The sequence below is a fragment of the Balaenoptera acutorostrata genome, chromosome X, assembly GCF_949987535.1.
Source record: "Balaenoptera acutorostrata chromosome X, mBalAcu1.1, whole genome shotgun sequence".
Taxonomy (NCBI): Eukaryota; Metazoa; Chordata; class Mammalia; order Artiodactyla; family Balaenopteridae; genus Balaenoptera; species Balaenoptera acutorostrata.
This window is the reverse complement of record NC_080085.1, coordinates 4,931,374-4,949,030: the sequence shown is the minus strand read 5'-3', so window position 1 is coordinate 4,949,030 and position 17,657 is coordinate 4,931,374. Positions and strand designations below refer to the sequence as shown.

At 47.9% G+C, this 17,657-nt stretch overlaps 2 protein-coding genes across 4 annotated transcripts in view; one reads left to right on the top strand and one right to left on the bottom strand.

Annotated features, from left to right (window-relative positions):
- Positions 1-6,816, bottom strand: part of STS (steroid sulfatase) — a 165,681-nt gene extending 158,865 nt beyond the window's left edge. The window contains exon 1 of one of the 2 annotated variants that reach the window (XM_057538028.1): positions 6,570-6,816. The gene's annotated coding sequence lies outside the window, so the exon portion shown is untranslated. Of the gene's footprint in view, positions 1-6,142; positions 6,455-6,569 lie in introns of those variants that run through there. The other variant, XM_057538027.1, reaches the window with a different exon arrangement.
- The window catches only part of PUDP (pseudouridine 5'-phosphatase), a 361,799-nt gene continuing 350,113 nt past the window's right edge, over positions 5,972-17,657 (top strand). The window contains exon 1 of one of the 2 annotated variants that reach the window (XR_009006644.1): positions 5,972-6,173. Coding sequence is in view for 1 of the 2 variants with exons in the window: in XM_057538029.1 (XP_057394012.1) it covers positions 6,104-6,173 (70 nt within the window). In the remaining variant the exon portion in view is untranslated. The remainder of the gene's footprint in view (positions 6,174-17,657) is intronic. The other variant, XM_057538029.1, reaches the window with a different exon arrangement.

Sequence of the window (17,657 nt, the reverse complement as noted above, 5' to 3'; positions counted from 1 at the left end):
GAATGTAAATGGATTAAATGCTCCAATCAAAAAACACAGACTGGCTAAATGGATACAAAAACAAGACCCTTATATATGCTGTCTACAAGACACCCACTTCAGACATAGGGACATATACAGACTGAAAGTGAGGGGATGGAAAAAGATATTCCATGCAAATGGAAATCACAAGAAAGCTGGAGTAGCAATACTCATAACAGATAAAATGGACTTTAAAATAAAGACTGTTACAAGAGGTAAGCAAGGACACTGCATAATGATCACAGGATCAATCCAACAAGAAAACATAACAATTGTAAATATTTATGCACCCAACATAGAAGCACCTCAATACATAAGGCAAATGCTAACAGCCATAAAAGGAGAAATCGAGAGTAACACAATAATATTGGGGGACTTTAACACCCCACTTACACCAATAGACAGACCATCCAGACAGAAAATAAATAAGGAAACACAAGCTTTAAATGACACAATAGACCAGATAGATTTAATTGATATTTTTAGGACATTCCACCCGAAAGTGGAAGAATACAATTTTTTCTCAAGTGCACAGGGAATGTTCTCCAGAATAGATCACATCTTGGGTCACAAATCAAGCCCTGGAAAATTTAAGAAAATTGAAATCGTATCAAACAACTTTTCTGACCACAAAGCTATGAGATTAGAAATCAATTACTGGAAAAAAAAAACCAGTGAAAAACACAAATACATGGAGGCTAAACAGTGCCCTGCTAAATAACGAAGAGATCACTAAAGAAATCAAAGAATAAATCAGAAAATACCTAGAAAAAAGTGACAAAAGAAACATGACGATCCAAAACCTACGGGATGCAGCAAAAGCATTTCTAAGAGGGAAATTCATAAAATTCAAGCTCACCTCAAGAAACAAGAAAAATCTCAAATAAACAATCTAACTTTACACCTGAAGCAATTAGAAAAAGAAGAACAAAGAAAACCCAAAGTTAATGGAAGGAAAGGAATCATAAAGGTCAGAGCAGAAGTAAATGAAATAGAAACAAAGAAAACAACAGCAAAGATCAATAAAACTAAAAGCTGGTTCTTTGAGAAGATAAACAAAATTGATAAACCTTTAGCCAGATTCATCAAAAAAAGAGGGAGAGGACTCAAATAAAATTAGAAATGAAAAAGGAGAAGTTACAACGGACACTGCAGAAATACAAAGCATCACAAGAGACTAACAAAAGCAACTCTGCCAATAAAATGGACAACCTGGAAGAAATGGACAAATTCTTAGAAAGGTATAACTTCCAAGACTGAACCAGAAAGAAATAGAAAATATGAACAGACCAATCACAAGGAATGAAATTGAAACTGTGATTAAAAATCTGCCAACAAACAAAAGTCCAGGACCAGGTGGCTTCACAGGTGAATTCTATCAAGCATTTAGAGAAGAGCTAACACCCATCCTTCTCAAACTCTTCCAAAAAATTACAGAGGAAGGAACACTCCCAAACTCATTCTATGAGGCCACCATCACCCTGATACCAAAACCAGACAAAGACACTACAAAAAAAGAAAATTACAGACCAATATCACTGATGAATACAGATGCAAAAATCCTCAACAAAATACTAGCAAACAGAATCCAACAACACATTAAAAGGATCATACACCACGATCAAGTGGGATTTATCCCAGGGATGCAAGGATTCTTCAATATATGCAAATCAATCAATGTGATACACCATATTAACAAATTGAAGAATAAAAACCATATGATCATCTCAATAGATGCAGAAAAAGCTTTCAACAAAATTCAACACCCATTTATGATAAAAACTCTCTAGAAAGTGGGCATAAGGGAACCTACCTCAACATAATAAAAGCCATATACAACAAACCCACAGCAAACATCATTCTCAATGGTGAAACAATGAAGGCATTTCCTCTAAGATCAGGAACAAGACAACGATGTCCACTCTCACCACTCTTATTCAACATAGTACTGGAAGTCCTAGCTGCAGCAATCAGAGAAGAAAAAGAAATAAAAGGAATACAGATTGGAAAAGAAGAAGTAAAACTGTCACTGCTTGCAGATAACATGATACTATACATAGAAAATCCTAAAGATGCCACCAGAAAACTACTAGAGCTAATCGATGAATTTGGTAAGGTTGCAGGATACAAAATTAATGCACAGAAATCTCTTGCATTCCTATACACTAACAATGAAAGATCAGAAAGAGAAATTAAGGAAACAATCCCATTTACCATCACAACAAAGAGAATAAAATACCTAGGAGTAAACATACCTCAGGAGGCAAAAGACCTGTACTCAGAAAACTATAAGATACTGATGAAACAAATCAAAGATGATACAAACAGATGGAGAGATATACCATGTTCTTGGATTGGAAGAATCAATATTGTGAAAATGACTATACTACCCAAAGTAATCTACAGACTCAGTGCAATCCCTATCAAATTACCAATGGCATTTTTCACAGAACTAGAACAAGAAATTTTACAATTTGTATGGAAACACAAAAGACCCCGAATAACTAAAGCAATCTTGAGAAAGAAAAACGGAGCTGGAGGAATCAGGCTCCCTGATTTCAGACTATACTACAAAGCTACAGTAATCAACACAGTACGGTACTGGCACAAACACAGAAATATAGATCAACAGAACAGGATAGAAAGCCCAGAGGTACGCCCACACACCTATGGTCACCTTATATTTGATAAAGGAGGCAAGAATATATAATGGAGAAAAGGCAGCCTCCTCGATAAGTGGTGCTGGGAAAACAGGACAGCTACATGTAAAAGAATGAAATTAGAACACACCCTAACTCCATACACAAAAATAAACTCAAAATGGATTAAAGACCTAAATGTAAGGCCAGACACTATAAAACTCTTAGAGGAAAACATAGGCAGAACACTCTATGACATAAATGACAGCAAGATTCTTTGTGACCCACCTCCTAGAGTAAGGGAAATAAAAACAAAGATAAACAAATGGGATATAATGAAACTTAAAAGCTTTCACACAGTAAAGGAAACCATAAGACGAAAAGACAACCCTCAGAATGGGAGAAAATATTTGCAAATGAAGCAACTGACAAAGGATTAATCTCCAAAATATACAAGCAGCTCATGCAGCTCAACATCACGAAAACCAACAACGCAATCCAAAAATGTGTGGAAGACATAAATAGACATTTCTCCAAAGAAGACATACAGATGGCCAACAAATACATGAAAAGATGCTCAACATCACTAATCATTAGAGAAATGCAAATCAAAACTACAGTGAGGTATCACCTCACACTGGTCAGAATGGCCATCATCAAAAAATCTACAAACAATAAATGCTGAAGAGGGTGTGGAGAAAAGGGAACCCTCTTGCACTGTTGGTGGGAATGTAAACTGATACAGCCACTATGGAGAACAGTATGGAGGTTCTTTAAGAAACTAAAAATAGAACTACCATATGACCCAGCAATCCCACTACTGGGCATATACCCTGAGAAAATCATAATTCAAAAAGAGTCACATACCACAATGTTCATCGCAGCACTATCTACAATAGCCAGGACATGGAAGCAACCTAAGTGTCCACCGACAGACGAATGGATAAAGAAGATGTGGTACATATATACAATGGAATATTATTCAGCCATAAAAAGAAACGAAATTGAGTTATTTGTAGAGACGTGGATGGACCTAGAGTCTGTCATACAGAGTGACGTAAGTCAGAAAGAGAGGAACAAATACCGTATCCTATTGCATATATATGCGATTTAAAAAAGCAGTACTGATGAATCTAGTGGCAGGGCAGGAATAAAGACGCAGATGTAGAAAGCAGACTTGAGAGCATGGGGCAGGGGAAGGGGAAGCTGGGATGAAGTGAGAGAGTAGCACTGATGTATTATGGGGAAGGATGCACACCTCTGTGACTGTATTAAAAGTCATTAAAATGTACAGTTTTACACGGCTGATTTGTATGGTATGTGAATTATATCTTAATCAAGTTGTCAGAAAAAAAAGACTGCACAAAATAAATAAATAAATAAATAAAAATGCTCCTTTTATCTAAGGAATGAACAGATGCCACATTGTTACCATGGGAGAGAAAAAGAACTCTCTCCTTCGTGTGTCCATTTGTTTCCAAGAATGGAAAGAAACTGAGAGCAAGAATTCTAAAGGCTCCAGCAGGTGAGCATGGACACACAGTATGCGCCCATTATTTGCGGAATAAATCTTTTGCAGGTTGAATGGTGTCCCCCCTCAAAAAAAAAAAATAGTGTAGGAGTCCTAACCCATTGTACCTCAGAGTGTGACCTTACTTGAAGACAGGGTCTTGACATATGTAATGAACTTAGAATGTAGTCATGAGTCTGGGTGGCAATCCTATATGTCTGATGTCCTTATAAAAAGGGGAGATTTAGACACAAATAGATGCATAGAGAAAACACAATATGATGAGATAGAGGAATAAGGCCGCTGTGTACAAGCCAAGCAGAGAGGCCTGGAACCAATCGTTTCCTCAGAAGGCCTTAACCCTGCTGACCCCCTGATCTTGGACTTCTGGCTTGAGGCAATACCTTCCTGTTGTTGAGACTACCCGGTGTGTGGTGCTTTGATACAAGAGCCTACCTAGCACATTTGGGTCACCGTCCCTCCACTAACTGGTTGATGAACTGCCTTCTCTGAGGTCCAGGGTCCTCAATGGGAAATCATGATTGGAGTAAAAACAGGGAATGTGTCTCACAGCGACAGCTCTAAAAAGACATAAATGAATTGAGCATATACTATTTGCCAGTTCCAACAGCTTGACCTGCCTTGCGTCATTTAACACCCCTGTTTTACACACGAGGAAACAAAGGCACAGAGGTTTACTGCTTATGGTTGATACATTTGCTGAACTCAGGTGCCTCCGAGTGCAGTTTACGCACTTCACCAGGAACACAACGCTCAGATCTTAAAGTCTCTGAAACTTTACTTCTGCTTCTTGAAAAATCCTATCTTTATGCTTAAACATGCATATGCAATGCCAACTAACACTAAATAGAAACGGGGTGGGGGAAAGTATTCCTGAGAGTGGTCGAAAAAATGAATGCTTTTCAGGTTGCCTTCAGAAAGTTTGGGGGGAAAAAAGAAAACTCAGAGCAATCAAAGACAGATGAGACATAAAGGCAAAAACGGCAAAGCATTTTAAAACATCTTATTATTTCGGCCCTCTCCTATCAAACTTCGGCGGGGGGTTGCTCTGGGAGAATGGACCAGGCAGGGATGCTCGGGGGATACAGGCGCAAAGGATGCGGACCCACGCGCCACTGCGTATGCGCCCTACGAGGCACGCAGGGAGCCAGGCGGGCAAAACTGAAACGGAAACCTGCCAGGCGTCTAGGGACGGGCGCTCCGGGCCGGGATGAAGCCACCGGGGAACCCCGTAACTAAGGCCACCTGGCTACCCACTTACTTGGTGGCTCTCAAGGATGCCAACCTGAGCATCTATGCACTCCTTCCATCAACCCCATGAGCCGTCGTCCCTCCACGCCCGCCCTCCTTCCTCATACCCTTTCCAAATTCGAGCCAGGCATTGGCACCCAGATTAGGAACTCGGCTCTGTTCGGCCCCTTGACTCAGCATCCCAGCCCGTTTACGGGTGTGAAGTGAGCGGGGGGGAGGGGGGGAAGGGTGGATGCGGAGAAACTTGTCGCGCCCGCGCGTGCCACTACTTAGCCCCGCGGCGACGGCACGGGTGACCGTCCTCGGCGCGCGTGCGCAGGACATGCCGGTGAGGCCCAGAGCACGCGTGCGCGGGAGCGGCTCCGGGCGCGCATTCCAGGAGCCTCGCAATGAGGCCAGACGAAAGCGAGCGCCGGGCGGCGAAAGCTCAGGGCGCGCGATTTTTGAGGGGCCGCGCAAGGACGCTTGAGGCGCGCGTGCGCAAAGCGGCTCGGGGCGCACAGGGCTTCCCGGAGCGCGCGGGCGCGAGAGCGTCCCCGGGCGCGGGCGCGAGGAGGCCCGGGGTGGCGCGTGCGCAGCACGGCTCGGGGAGCGCGGGGAGGCCCGGAGCGCGCGTGCGCGCGCCTGTTCCCCGCCCCCACTCGGCCGAGACGGCGGCACAATGGCGGCGCCCTTGCCCCCGCTGCGTCCCGTCACCCACCTGCTTTTTGACCTGGACGGCCTCCTTCTGGGTGGGTAGCCTGCGGCCGCCTCCCGCGAGGGCTTTCCGGGGAGGGCGCGGGCGGGGGGCACAGGCTCTCAGGGGCGGGGGCCGCGGCGGGGCGGTGTGCGGGGGCCCCCGGGCTGGCGGGCGGCGGGGGTGCAGGGCCCACGTCAGGCCGGCCGCGCTCCTGGCTGAGGCGTCGACGGCGCCCGTGGCACTTACTTCCGGCGGCCGCGCCGCGCGTGGGGACGGAGTGCGTGGGGGGCGGCGCGTGAGGGCGCGGTGCTCGGGGACCACCGCGCGGGCGGGAGGTTGGCGTCGGGCCTCGGGGGCCGCGGCCGCTGCGCGCGCAGCCGGGCTTCCATTTCCCCGTTTGCACCCCGGCCTCCAGGATCCCTGCCGGCCTGCCCCGAGGTGCACGCACCTTGCTCGTAGCATCCTACAGGGCAGGGTCCTCCACCCGCCGAACTGGGGGCCTCTGCCGACGTCTGGAGGCGTTTGGGGCGGCCTAGGTGGAGGGTGGGAGTTTACTGGCGTCCAGAGGGCAGCGGCCGGGATGCTGCGGAACCTCTCGCAGTGCACAGGACCGCTCCACGCCACCGCGACTGCTCCAGACCCAAGTATCTGTAGCGCGGAGGCGGCGGAGGAGCCCTGCTCAGCGGTCTGGCTGGTCCGAGTGACTGCCAGCAGGGACATCACCGGGGAGCAGCAGTTTTGCAGTGCAGAGCCCGGGTCCCCACCCCACAGCTGCCCAATCAGAATCTGCATTTTCACCCAAGTGCCGGAGAGTTTGAGGTGCACACCCGTGCTGTGGCTTTGAGCGGTTCACAATCCTGTGTGCGCCGAACAGCCCCGTGGTCGATGGTGGTAGGCATGAACTTCACCCACCGAGGCGAATTCAGGTAGAATTCGTTGAAAACGCTGCACTTCTAACTCAAGAGAGAACTGCTCTGAGCTCTACCGTACAGCTTGGGCGTATGTTTCATGACACTACGCGGTGCTACAGGGTTAGGAAACGCGTTCTGACCTCGTTGTCTCCGGAGGGCTTCATAGGACTTTAAAAATGTCTGCATGCTTTACGTAGGCTACTAACCTGGTGGAGGTGTGCATACATCAGTGCTGCGTCTTATAAAACCCTGCAAGGTGAGAGGAGACGTTTGCACTGACGAATTAAGAACAAAATCGGCACCACTCAGAGAGGTAAAGTTACTTGCCCAAGGTCACACAGCTAATAAGGAACAGAGCTGAGAAATGATTCCAGATCGATCTGATTCTAAATATAAGCGATGTTGTGCTCATTTTACAGGGGGAGTGTGACCTTGCCCCCATGATCATTTGGCTCACTGGTTCAGTAGTAATGGCACTGATTTTTTTTTTTTTTAAAGGTACACAAAAAAGTCTCTTATTTTTATGGACCCAGAGATGTAAACGAATGAATTCCTAAGGGGGAAAATAAATTCGCATGGAGGTAACTAATTGGATAGAACAGTGTATGCAGCTATTAAATCTGAAATGACTCAATTTCAAAAAGCTTCTGGGATTCCTAAGTAGAGTTTGTAGACGTGAGTTTTCCTGCTCAGGTGGTCAAGTTAAATTGTCAAATAAATTCCTTATCCTCTAATGAAAAGTCCAGAGAACATGTTTTGCGAGTCTTATGAATTTTAATACAAACTGAGGTGTCCCATTAAAATTAAATTTATTAGACTTCTAAATGAGCTTGATGCTTGATGCTTCATCCCCACTCAAGACACACTTATACCTGTTCCCCGGAGCCATGAATGTGACTTATGTGGTGATGCCTGCAGGGGTAGTTATCAACCAGGGTCTCCTCTTTGCTAGTTAAGGCAAATTTAAAGTTTATCAAGCATTGGTCTGGCACTGTTACCCAATCCTCTGAACTGGTCAGAGAAGCAAGAATTAGTGGCCTTTGGGAAGATAAGACCTAGCTCTTCTTTCCCCCTTCGTTTTCTGCCCTTTACCTCATTCTGCCCTGACTCTTTGAGGCGGTAAGGCCTTGCAGAGCTTTATCAGAAATGCACCTTTGCTTATTCTTTTTTTTTTTTTTTTTTTTTTAACAAAATGTCTGGTATAAAACACCACTTTCCAGAATGTGCTACTTTACCTCATTTAATCTATTTGATTATACCTGTTCTAACTCTTAAGCGCCTGTTGTTTGCATAACAATGTATCATCAGTTTATAATGAGGTGTTTCTCGGTGGGCCTGCTTTTCAGAATTGTGAATCCATTTCCCCCGGAAGTTCTGTTTGTTAATGTAGCCCCAATCCTTGTATTCTCAGGGAAGTGAAACTGAAAACAAAGAGTTGCATGGGGAAGCTTGTTTTACCAGAGGAGAATGAGGAAGTCAGTGGAGATATTTGTAGAAATGTTGACCAGAAACCCAGGGTTACTTTCTGGTGCTTTTGTAATGTTTGATGCTGTTTTCCTTTCGATCTCTGGAATCTGTTTTTGTTGACAGAGGTAACAATTAGCTGTGAGCTAGGTAGTAATTTTGGCCCTCAAATGCCATTTAGAGACAGAGACCAAGGGGACTGAGCTTATTTATGAACAAGGATAAGATTTTGAAGGAAGAAGATACAAGTTTGAAATACTATGTCAGCTCCTAAATAGGGAAGATTATATAGTTCATTAAATAGCTGAAGTTAGGAGCACAAGAGGTAGGACCATTCTCTTTAAGAGACAAGAAAAGTTGGTGGTCCAGAGTCGTGCTATCTGATAGGAGTAGCACCATGTAAGATTTTGTTATAGCAACATTAAAGAAGCAAAAAGACACAGAGGAAATGAACTTGAATGGTACTTTTTTCCTATCCTGACACATCCAAAATATTGTTACTCAACACATGATCAATTAAAAAAAACAGTTGAGACGGTTTATGTTCCTTTTTGTTACCTAGCCTCTGAAATTTGTGTGTATCTTACCCTCACAGGGCATCTCAGCTCAAACTAGCCAGGTTTTGTGGGTTCACTTGCCACGTTGGACCAGTGCCTACCGTATGGGACAACCCAGGTACAGAGCCTTAGGAAGCAACTCACTGATGTCTGCTGTTGGTAACAGGGCCAGATGGAGGGTGGATGTTAAGAATATTCAGAATTAGGAATGCTGATATATGTAAAATGTGGTATACATAAAATATGCTTTCTAAGAGTCTGTTACCAGTAATTAAATCCTTAAAGAATCAGCCAGGAAAAATAAAAAGCTTATTTTCAAATGTTTAAAAAATAAACAGAAAAATAATACGATAGATCTGTGAGGGGAAATACGACTCTTTGCAGTGTCGATTATAATTGACCACGTCTCCATAAACACACAGAGATGGCAGGATTTTAATGGGTGACACCTGGCTTCTACTTCACCTTCGCGTAGAGGAATAGATCCCCTGTCCTGTACCTGTTTGTACTCCTACAGCTTCCTGCTTGCCAAATATTAATCATAGCACTTGAGACTGTGTGGAAGTGCCCGTTTCTCCGTCCGGGGCCCAGGGTACAGCATGAGCTCTGGGTGGAGGCGGGACCTTTGTGGTGCTCCTGGGGCTCAGGGATCCATTGTTGACCGAAGCAGCTCGCAGCCCTGCCCAGTCTGCTCGGAATGCGCTGTCACCCGTCGTCCTCTGGCTCACCTCACTACACTGGTTTCTGTAGACGCTGGGACCTCCACAAAGCTGATGACAAACACAGGATCTCCCTGTTCAGCTGTAGCACACGCCCTAGATGAATTTTCGGAAGAGCTTTCGTACATTGTATTTGACCCTGTGTAACACATACGAGGTTTAAAAGTGGAGATGATGAGCTTTTCGGCGTCCATTAGTTCCTATCCTGTAATGTTGACTCAGTCCAGACATTCCCAAAGAGTCTCAGGAAGCTAGAGCAGAATAAACGCTCGTTCAGGATGGCCGGTGTGAGGTTACTGTCTGCCCTTGGGGCTCCCAGAGACACCCTCAACCCGTCCCTGGCTTGTTGTGTGCCTTGGGGTCTCGTCACGGGTGTCAGGGCACCTGTGCTACGGCACGTTCCCCTTCTCTCTGCCCTGCCCCCAACCCCTGGAACTAACGGCACACGCTCGCGTTTGATGTCACCTTGCCAGGCGACATTTAGGTCCCTTCTGCATTTGCACAGGAGGTGGCGGAAATTCGGAGGCCAGTCTGAGGCCTTGCGGCCGAGCAGAGCCCACGCAGAAGGGGGCCCTGACTTGTACTTTCTCAGTTTGGAGTAAGACGCTGGTAGGGGCAGGCGAAGGTACGGATGGACTATGTTGAACGTCAGGAAATGCGTCAGGAATAAGAAAGCACTCGAGGGGGAACCGAGGTGGGTAAACTCAGGTCCCGCTGGCCGTGCCTCCTAATAGACCTGAGCCGCGTCAGCCTTTCCCGTGGTCCTGCGGTTAGCGGTTCTTAATCACCACAGCTGCTCCCGTTTCTAGATTAACAGGAAGGTGAGATCAAAATTGCAGAATTCTGCAGATCAGCAGGAGTTTGGTCCAGCTGGTAACACGGCTGAAAGATTCAGCAGGTTTCTGTCAGTGCAGGTGTAAAGTGCCCGTTCCTTGCTTCCTCGTCCTCCTCATCGTGTGCTTTTGTTTAGAATCTTAGCTGTGCAAACTTTTTTTTTTTCCTCTCTCGAACCTATTTTTCCTTTCTTCTCCTTGGAAAGCTGTGTGGGGGGGATTCTTTGGTCACTTTTGTCTTTCTTATTATTATCTGCTTTCTCTGATTCTGTTCCTTTATTTTTTCTTTCATTTTTTAAGTTACTATAATTTATCCATTACACTGTGTCATTTTTCAGGGGTAGATGGAGATTTAACGCAATGTAAAAGAGCAAGGGAGATGACGCCCCCAAGAAACGTCCGCCAAAAGCACTCATTACACAGGCGCCCAGGTGACTTCTCACAGCTTTGTTTGAGATGTTTGAAAAGTGATGGATACATAGCCTGTAGCTGGAAGGTGCAGTAGTGTTATAGCAGAATGGCTTACGTTAGAAGATAAAGCTCTCACTGTCAGGTATATGTGAATACCGGTGACTCATAATTCCGACATTTCATATATTAAAAGCTTCATTTAATTGTGTTAAAATGGGGGGGGGCAGTGCTGGTCTGTGGTTTAAAATTGCCTTTGGGGTGTCTAAGGAGAATTTTCTTGAAAACGTAATAATTGTGACACATGTGCATTTCTGCTCAAGAAATGTCTTCCCCCTTTGGCTTTGCCGAGGTGGACTGCCATCCTGACACGTCTCAACGTACGTTTTGAGTGTTTGGCAGGTACATGCCCACCTTCCTTCAAGGTGCGGCTCCCACACATCCTTCGCTCTCTTGTCTGCGGTCAGTAACTTAGTGTCTGTGCAGAGAGGGGCGCACACCTGAGGTGAGGATGCAGAGAGGGGCGCACACCTAGGGTGAGGATGGTCTGCTCCACGCCCTTGCCTGGAGGGCAGTTCCATCGGCATTGCTCCTGGCGCTGGGCTAGCCAGCTGATGTCCCTTGCCTCGCCTCTCTAGGCCTAGAGACCAGGAACGGATCCAGAGGCAAACCGCGGTCTGCTCGACTCCCAGTCTGCCCACTCCCCAGTCTGTACGCGAAGTGAGAGCAGATGGTCATAGTTTGCACACCTGAGCTTACTTGCGGCCTTGGAGACGCATTCCAAAGTAAGCAGCAGGCTTCCGTCTCTCCGCTGCCATCATCGTGTCCTTGACGAGGACGGGGCACCGATGTGCTCTCTGGACCAGCACGTCCACCCGGCAGAACTGCCTGCCGTGGAGGGAATGTTCTGGATCTGAGCTGCCCTGGACGGGAGCCACAGGGGGCACCCAGGCACATGAAATGCTGCCAGGGCAGCGGACGAATTGAACTCTTCATTTTTTAGTTTTACTTAATTGAAGTAGCCACTTGTGGGTACTGTGGTGGACGACGCAGCTCTAGAGGGGTGAGTTCACTCATTCCTTACCTGTTGGGAATATACCATGCCGGGTGCTGCAGGGGATTCACAGCAAGTCTCTTCTTTGTAGTGGTCTTGGCGTCCAGTTGGGACACAGAACACGCGTGAATCTCTGAGAAACTGCTGGCGGTCAACATGGCAAGGACAGGAGAAGGGGCAGGGCAGTCATTTGCACTGAAATCACCGGGAGGATGTGCTCTCGAGGGCAGCTAGAAGGACAGTGGATATTGCAGACCAGGAGAACAGATGGCTGAGCGGTGAACACGTTTTCTGAAGCAGAGAAGAGCTAGTTTTTATCAAGCAGAGAGTAGTATTTTAAAAAAAAGAGAAAGACTTCTTATTAACGACGGTGTTGAAATGTGGATGGAGGTGAGGATGATCTCTGCCTGGCGGATATTTCTCTGGTGTTTTCCACACTGGGGTCCAGAGGGTAGTCGTGGCCCTTTAGCCCGTTTTGGACTAGAAAGCCTCGCCCCATCCCCTAGCCGCGTGGCCTGTGCTTTCGCCGTGAGAGGGACTCTTGGCAGAGCGCAGGCTGGTTCTCTCCGAGGTTGCTCTGCCTTCCGGATTGGCCTGCTTCTTCCCTCCTGCTGCCACCTCACTTGTTCTCCGTCCCTCGCATTCCCTCAGATCCAGACATCATGCCCGTGCCTCACTTGGACTCCCTCAGCCGTTTCTGCCAAGAACATACTGCACCAACTCACGGCCTTTTCGGGTAGATGTTCCATGTGGTCAGTGCCCTCCTTCTGGTAAAGTCTTGTCGTATCAGGACAGCTCTTGTCTTCCGTGATAGTGCATGGGGTGTTTCAGTGAGAAGTCGGGAGCCTGAGGGACCCGGTATCGGCCGTGACCGTAATGCCTGTGTGTCCCGAAGGCCTGAACCATGAGGCAGAAAGACGGGCAGGGGTGCTTGCGGGGAAGCAGAGGGCTGCCTGTCTGCTGCTCACCCTCAGGAAGCCAGGGTGGGTCTGTGAGATGGGCCCCCTTGCATCCCTGCAGCTCTGCCTGGCTTGGACCACGTGCCCTGATCTCTCCCTGCGGTGGCAGGGGATGGGGTCTAAGGGCATCCCCACCTTTGCCGTCAGACTCATGAGAAAGCATACATTCACCAAAGCAAATACGGTTGCCTGCACTGCGTCCACTTTTGCCACGTAAACCTTTCCAACAGAGCCGTATATTTGTCAATGTGGTTCTGTGTTCCCCGCCATTTATGTATTTTCCCCAGTTCCCCAGTTCACCGGAGCAGCATTCATGGCTGCTTAAAAGCGCTTAAGTTCTGGATTTCTAAATATCACACCCAAGGAAAGGAACCAAGACTCTGGGGAGCAGAGACCAGTTCCAGACTGGGGCCTGTGAAGCCCAGGATGAGCGTGAGCACCCTTCCGGAGCCAGGGCCGGCGGTCCCACGGGCGAAAGGCAGGGAGAGTGGAGGTCAGAGGAATAACGACTGTGGTGGATCTTAAGACTAAGTTTTTAAAAGAGATCTGTGAGTCGTGGTCCTTAAGAGAAGAGAGAGGGGGGAGGCATGGGGAGCAGGAGAGTGCCAGTTAACAAATGTGGGAAGAATGGTAGAATTCGTCAGGTCATCATCTTGCAGTCCTCACTGTAAATGCTTCAGACAAGCGGCACCGGTGGAAACCAAGACCAGTGGGTTCACTGGGGGCGAGGGTGTTCAGACAGTGCCAGAGTGCCGCCCCGACAGGGTACCGACACACAGCACAGGCGGACACGCACCTTCGTGATGGACAGTTCGGGGGGCCACCGCGTAAACGGCGCACCCCACTCAGCTGTGTCAGCAGGGCAGCCGCTGGCTGCCATGTGCTGCCACGGCAGTTTACCTGAGTCCAGCCGAACTTCTGGGTGTCCTTTCTAGTTTGGAGGGACGGAGGAACAAGCAAGGTGACACCATGTGGAAACGACCGGACAGATCCAGAATGCAGGGCATTCTGCAAGGTTGCTGGGTGGACTGTTGAAAATGTCAGATGTCACGGGAAGTGACTGGGGTGGGCTGCTCTAGTTTACAGGAGGCTAAAGGGACCTAAGTACCAAATGCAGCGGATCTTAGATGGGGGGGGGGCGGGGAATCTTATAAAAGACATTTTGGGGGCAGTTGGAGAATGCGGTGTGCAGTGGTTCATTAGATGATGTCATTCATTCGTTGCTGATTGGCCAGTTCTGGTGCTAGTCATGGCTGTGTAGGAGAGTGTCTTTTTTTGATGAAGAGTGCAGAGGTATAAAGGAATAAATGGCAGAGTATCTGCACATTTTAAGGTTTATTGCTTACAGATGTAGGTTATACGGGTCTTTTCTGTGCTTCTTTCAACTTTTCTATATATTTGAAAAAAGAAAAAAAAAAAAAAAGGAATGGGAGGATTAAGCCTGAAGCATGAACCACTGAAAAACAAAACCAAACTATTAAGTAGTCATCAGTCGATTCTATTTGAAGAGACAAGAATATAAAACGTACATCTTTACAAGGTTCGCGTGAACAGTGTAAAATAAACAGTTCCAGAGCCTTCGGGGCCCCGGAGAATTTAGGTGGCTGTGCATTCCCTGGTGTCGTGTGACAGCAGAAAACACTTGGAAAAGAAGAGGCCCCTTCACTGTTCTCATCCTCTCTATCCACTCCCTTGTCTTTTTCTCACAGTGCGATTGGACCTGGGCCCCAGCATTTGTAAAGACATTCGTGTACCAAATTTTATTTTGGTGGAATCTTAAAATGGCAGCTGATATTTAGTCAGGAGATCACACTCAAAAAAAAAAAAGAAAGAAAGAAAAGCTTCCTAAATGACTTACCAAAGTAGCCACCCGCACCAATCCCTGCATCTCACGCGGTGTGCTGATGAGACCTGGTGACAGCCACGTCCCTCTGGAGCCTGTCAGCTGAGCCCCGGGCCCCAGTGACTGATTCTCCTGCAGCTCTCAGCAGATGTCTGCAGCTGCGGGCCTGGGCTGCTCTCATCCCTTACTCCTCGTCAGCTGCCGAGGTCCAGGGAAACCTGAGGTTGGAGCTTGAGCTGGAGTGAAGTAATGAGACGGTTGTTACAGGGATGCCCGCACGTTGTCCACGTTCCCTGGGCTGGTGCAGTCCCTGGCGTGAGGGCCCTGGGAGCTGCCTGTTCGTACCTAGGCGGGGTTCTCTTTCCCTTGTTCATCTCAATTTCAGTGGCTTGGAAACCTTTCTGCTCTTGCTTTAAAAAAAGCAAAGTCACTTGGTTACTGAAGAAATGTTTTGTGCCAGCAAGGTGTTATTCGTATTTCTGTTCTGGCCACAAATAGTCATCAATTTCAGTCGGTCCCCTAGTACGTTCCTGTTTTCTCTCTGCATCTCTTATTTCCCTTATTTATCTTACCACAAAGCATTTCCTTTGGGTTGCATTGACAACGTTTATTTTTTTGCATGATGACTATATATAATCAAGGCAAACTTCAAGTCCAGCTGAATTACTGCCTTGTGCCACTGTATATTTTGACCTTGGTACCGACATCTTGATGACCACACATCAGCTTTTAAAGTGGTAGGTTCAAGCGACTGGCTTCGCAGAGTGGAATTCTAGTCGGATTTGAGATGTGTTTCGACAACCCAGTGAGCTAGCTGGAGAGCCCAGTGAAAATCGGGCCTGGTCCCTCCTACTTGGTCGTTTCATTGTGTATCTCTGTGGGCAACACTGGTGTCGTGTCAGAACTCCCAGACGCCTCTATTGCCGGGCAGCCCTCACTGGTACAGGTGCCAGTGGGAGTCCTTCCTTAAAGGCCGGGTAGCTGATGCCTAGTGCTTTAGTTTTATCTCAGACGGGCGATGAGGAGACTGCCCACAACCCCCTTGGCTGACTGAAAACGTTAGGTGCTGCTTGGATGAAGCCTGGTTCACCTCGCCCCAGGGTACTTGCTCTACCTGCTGACTTGGTGAAATTCCCCATCCCCCGGTGTTCTCCCCAGGGTCCTGCCCGCTCCCACCTTCAGTACATCACAGATGGTGCGGGACATCTTCTGGGACTTCAGCGTCTTATTAAGATATAAAAACAATCAGATCCAAGATCACATGCTAGCTGACCCAAGGCCCTTACCGCACTGTTTAACGTGACTTTGCAAAAGAGATTTAATCATCCAGAATATGATGCAGCCCTTCTTAATACCATTAATATTTATTATTAGATCAAGTAAAGGAACATCCTCACTTAGTGAACAGATGGCCCTTCTGTGAACTTAGTATCTTTATGTAATCGCACCTGTAATACTGAATAATAAGTGCAGTGTATATGTCTTGACATTTACAATATTGTTTCTACTCGTTGGGCTGGGAGTAGAGTCAGGGTCCTGAATTTGAGGGTGTGCTAACACGCTGGCCTCTTCATCGGTGCCCTAGTTTGGGGTGAGTTTGCAGGACACTGCAGGAATCCTTTTGTCCTTCCCATCGCTGGTGCCTCCACCCGGGCTCGGCCCTGGCCCTTCCTTCCTCCAGGGAGGAAAGGCTTGCCTTTTCTTCTGGATGTAAGCAGCTCCTTCTTCTCCTTCTTCTAATGCTTCTTCTAATGCTTCTGCATCTCAGCATAAAGTGTGCTAGATCTGTCATTTAAACAAAACCTCTCGGACTTCCTTGGTGGCGCAGTGGTTAAGAATCTGCCTGCTAGTGCAGGGGACGTGGGTTCAAGCCCTGGTCCAGCAAGATCCCACATGCCGTGGAGCAGCTAAGCCCGTGCGCCACAACTACTGAGCCTGTGCTCTAGAGCCTGTGCGCCACAACTACTGAAACCCGCGTGCTTAGAACCTGTGCTCCGCAACGAGAGAAGCCACCGCAATGAGAAGCCCACGCACCGCAGCGAAGAGTAGCCCCCGCTCACCGCAACTAGAGAAAGCCCGTGCGCAGCAACGAAGACGCAACGCAGCCATAAATTTAAGAAAATAAACAAAACCTCTGCTCCCTCATTGCCGCGTCCTGCGCACAAACTGCCTTCCACCTGCAGCCCATGGATGTCATTTGCACGAAGGGAGCACTGACTTCCGTGTTGCCAGACCACTTGGCATCTTTTCTTATGTTTCCAGAACTTTCTGCTTCATGGGCCACTGCCCCACTCCATCCTGGGGGTCTGTCTCCATGGCTTCACTTCTCCTCATCTGTCTGTCCTCCTCTCCACCCCTGTGCGGAGCCCTGGACTGGGCTGTGGACCCCGTCTCTCGGAGATCTCTTGTGGACGCACGGCCTCAGTGACCGCTCTTGCTCTCGGGCCTCCGTCCACACTTCCCAGTGACCGTGGGCTATTCCACCCAGAGGTTGCGCCCAAGCCCCGGGTTTCAAGCTGAGCCCAGAGCTCTCTGCCACGTCTGCCGTCTTGCACGCCCCGTGAGCGGCCCGCATTAGAGACTGGCAGTGACCTTCCCGTCTTCCGGTCCTCCCCCCCACCCGCCCCCAACATGCCAGTACTGATTCCTACATATTCAGAGCCGCGTTTGTGTCCTTCAGCTGCCGCCGCCTTTCTTCAGGCCCTCCGTCTCCATCCTCTGTGGTAACGGTAAATATTTACCACGAGCCTTCACCACGTGCCCCGCGCTGCTGTGCGCACCTTGCCCG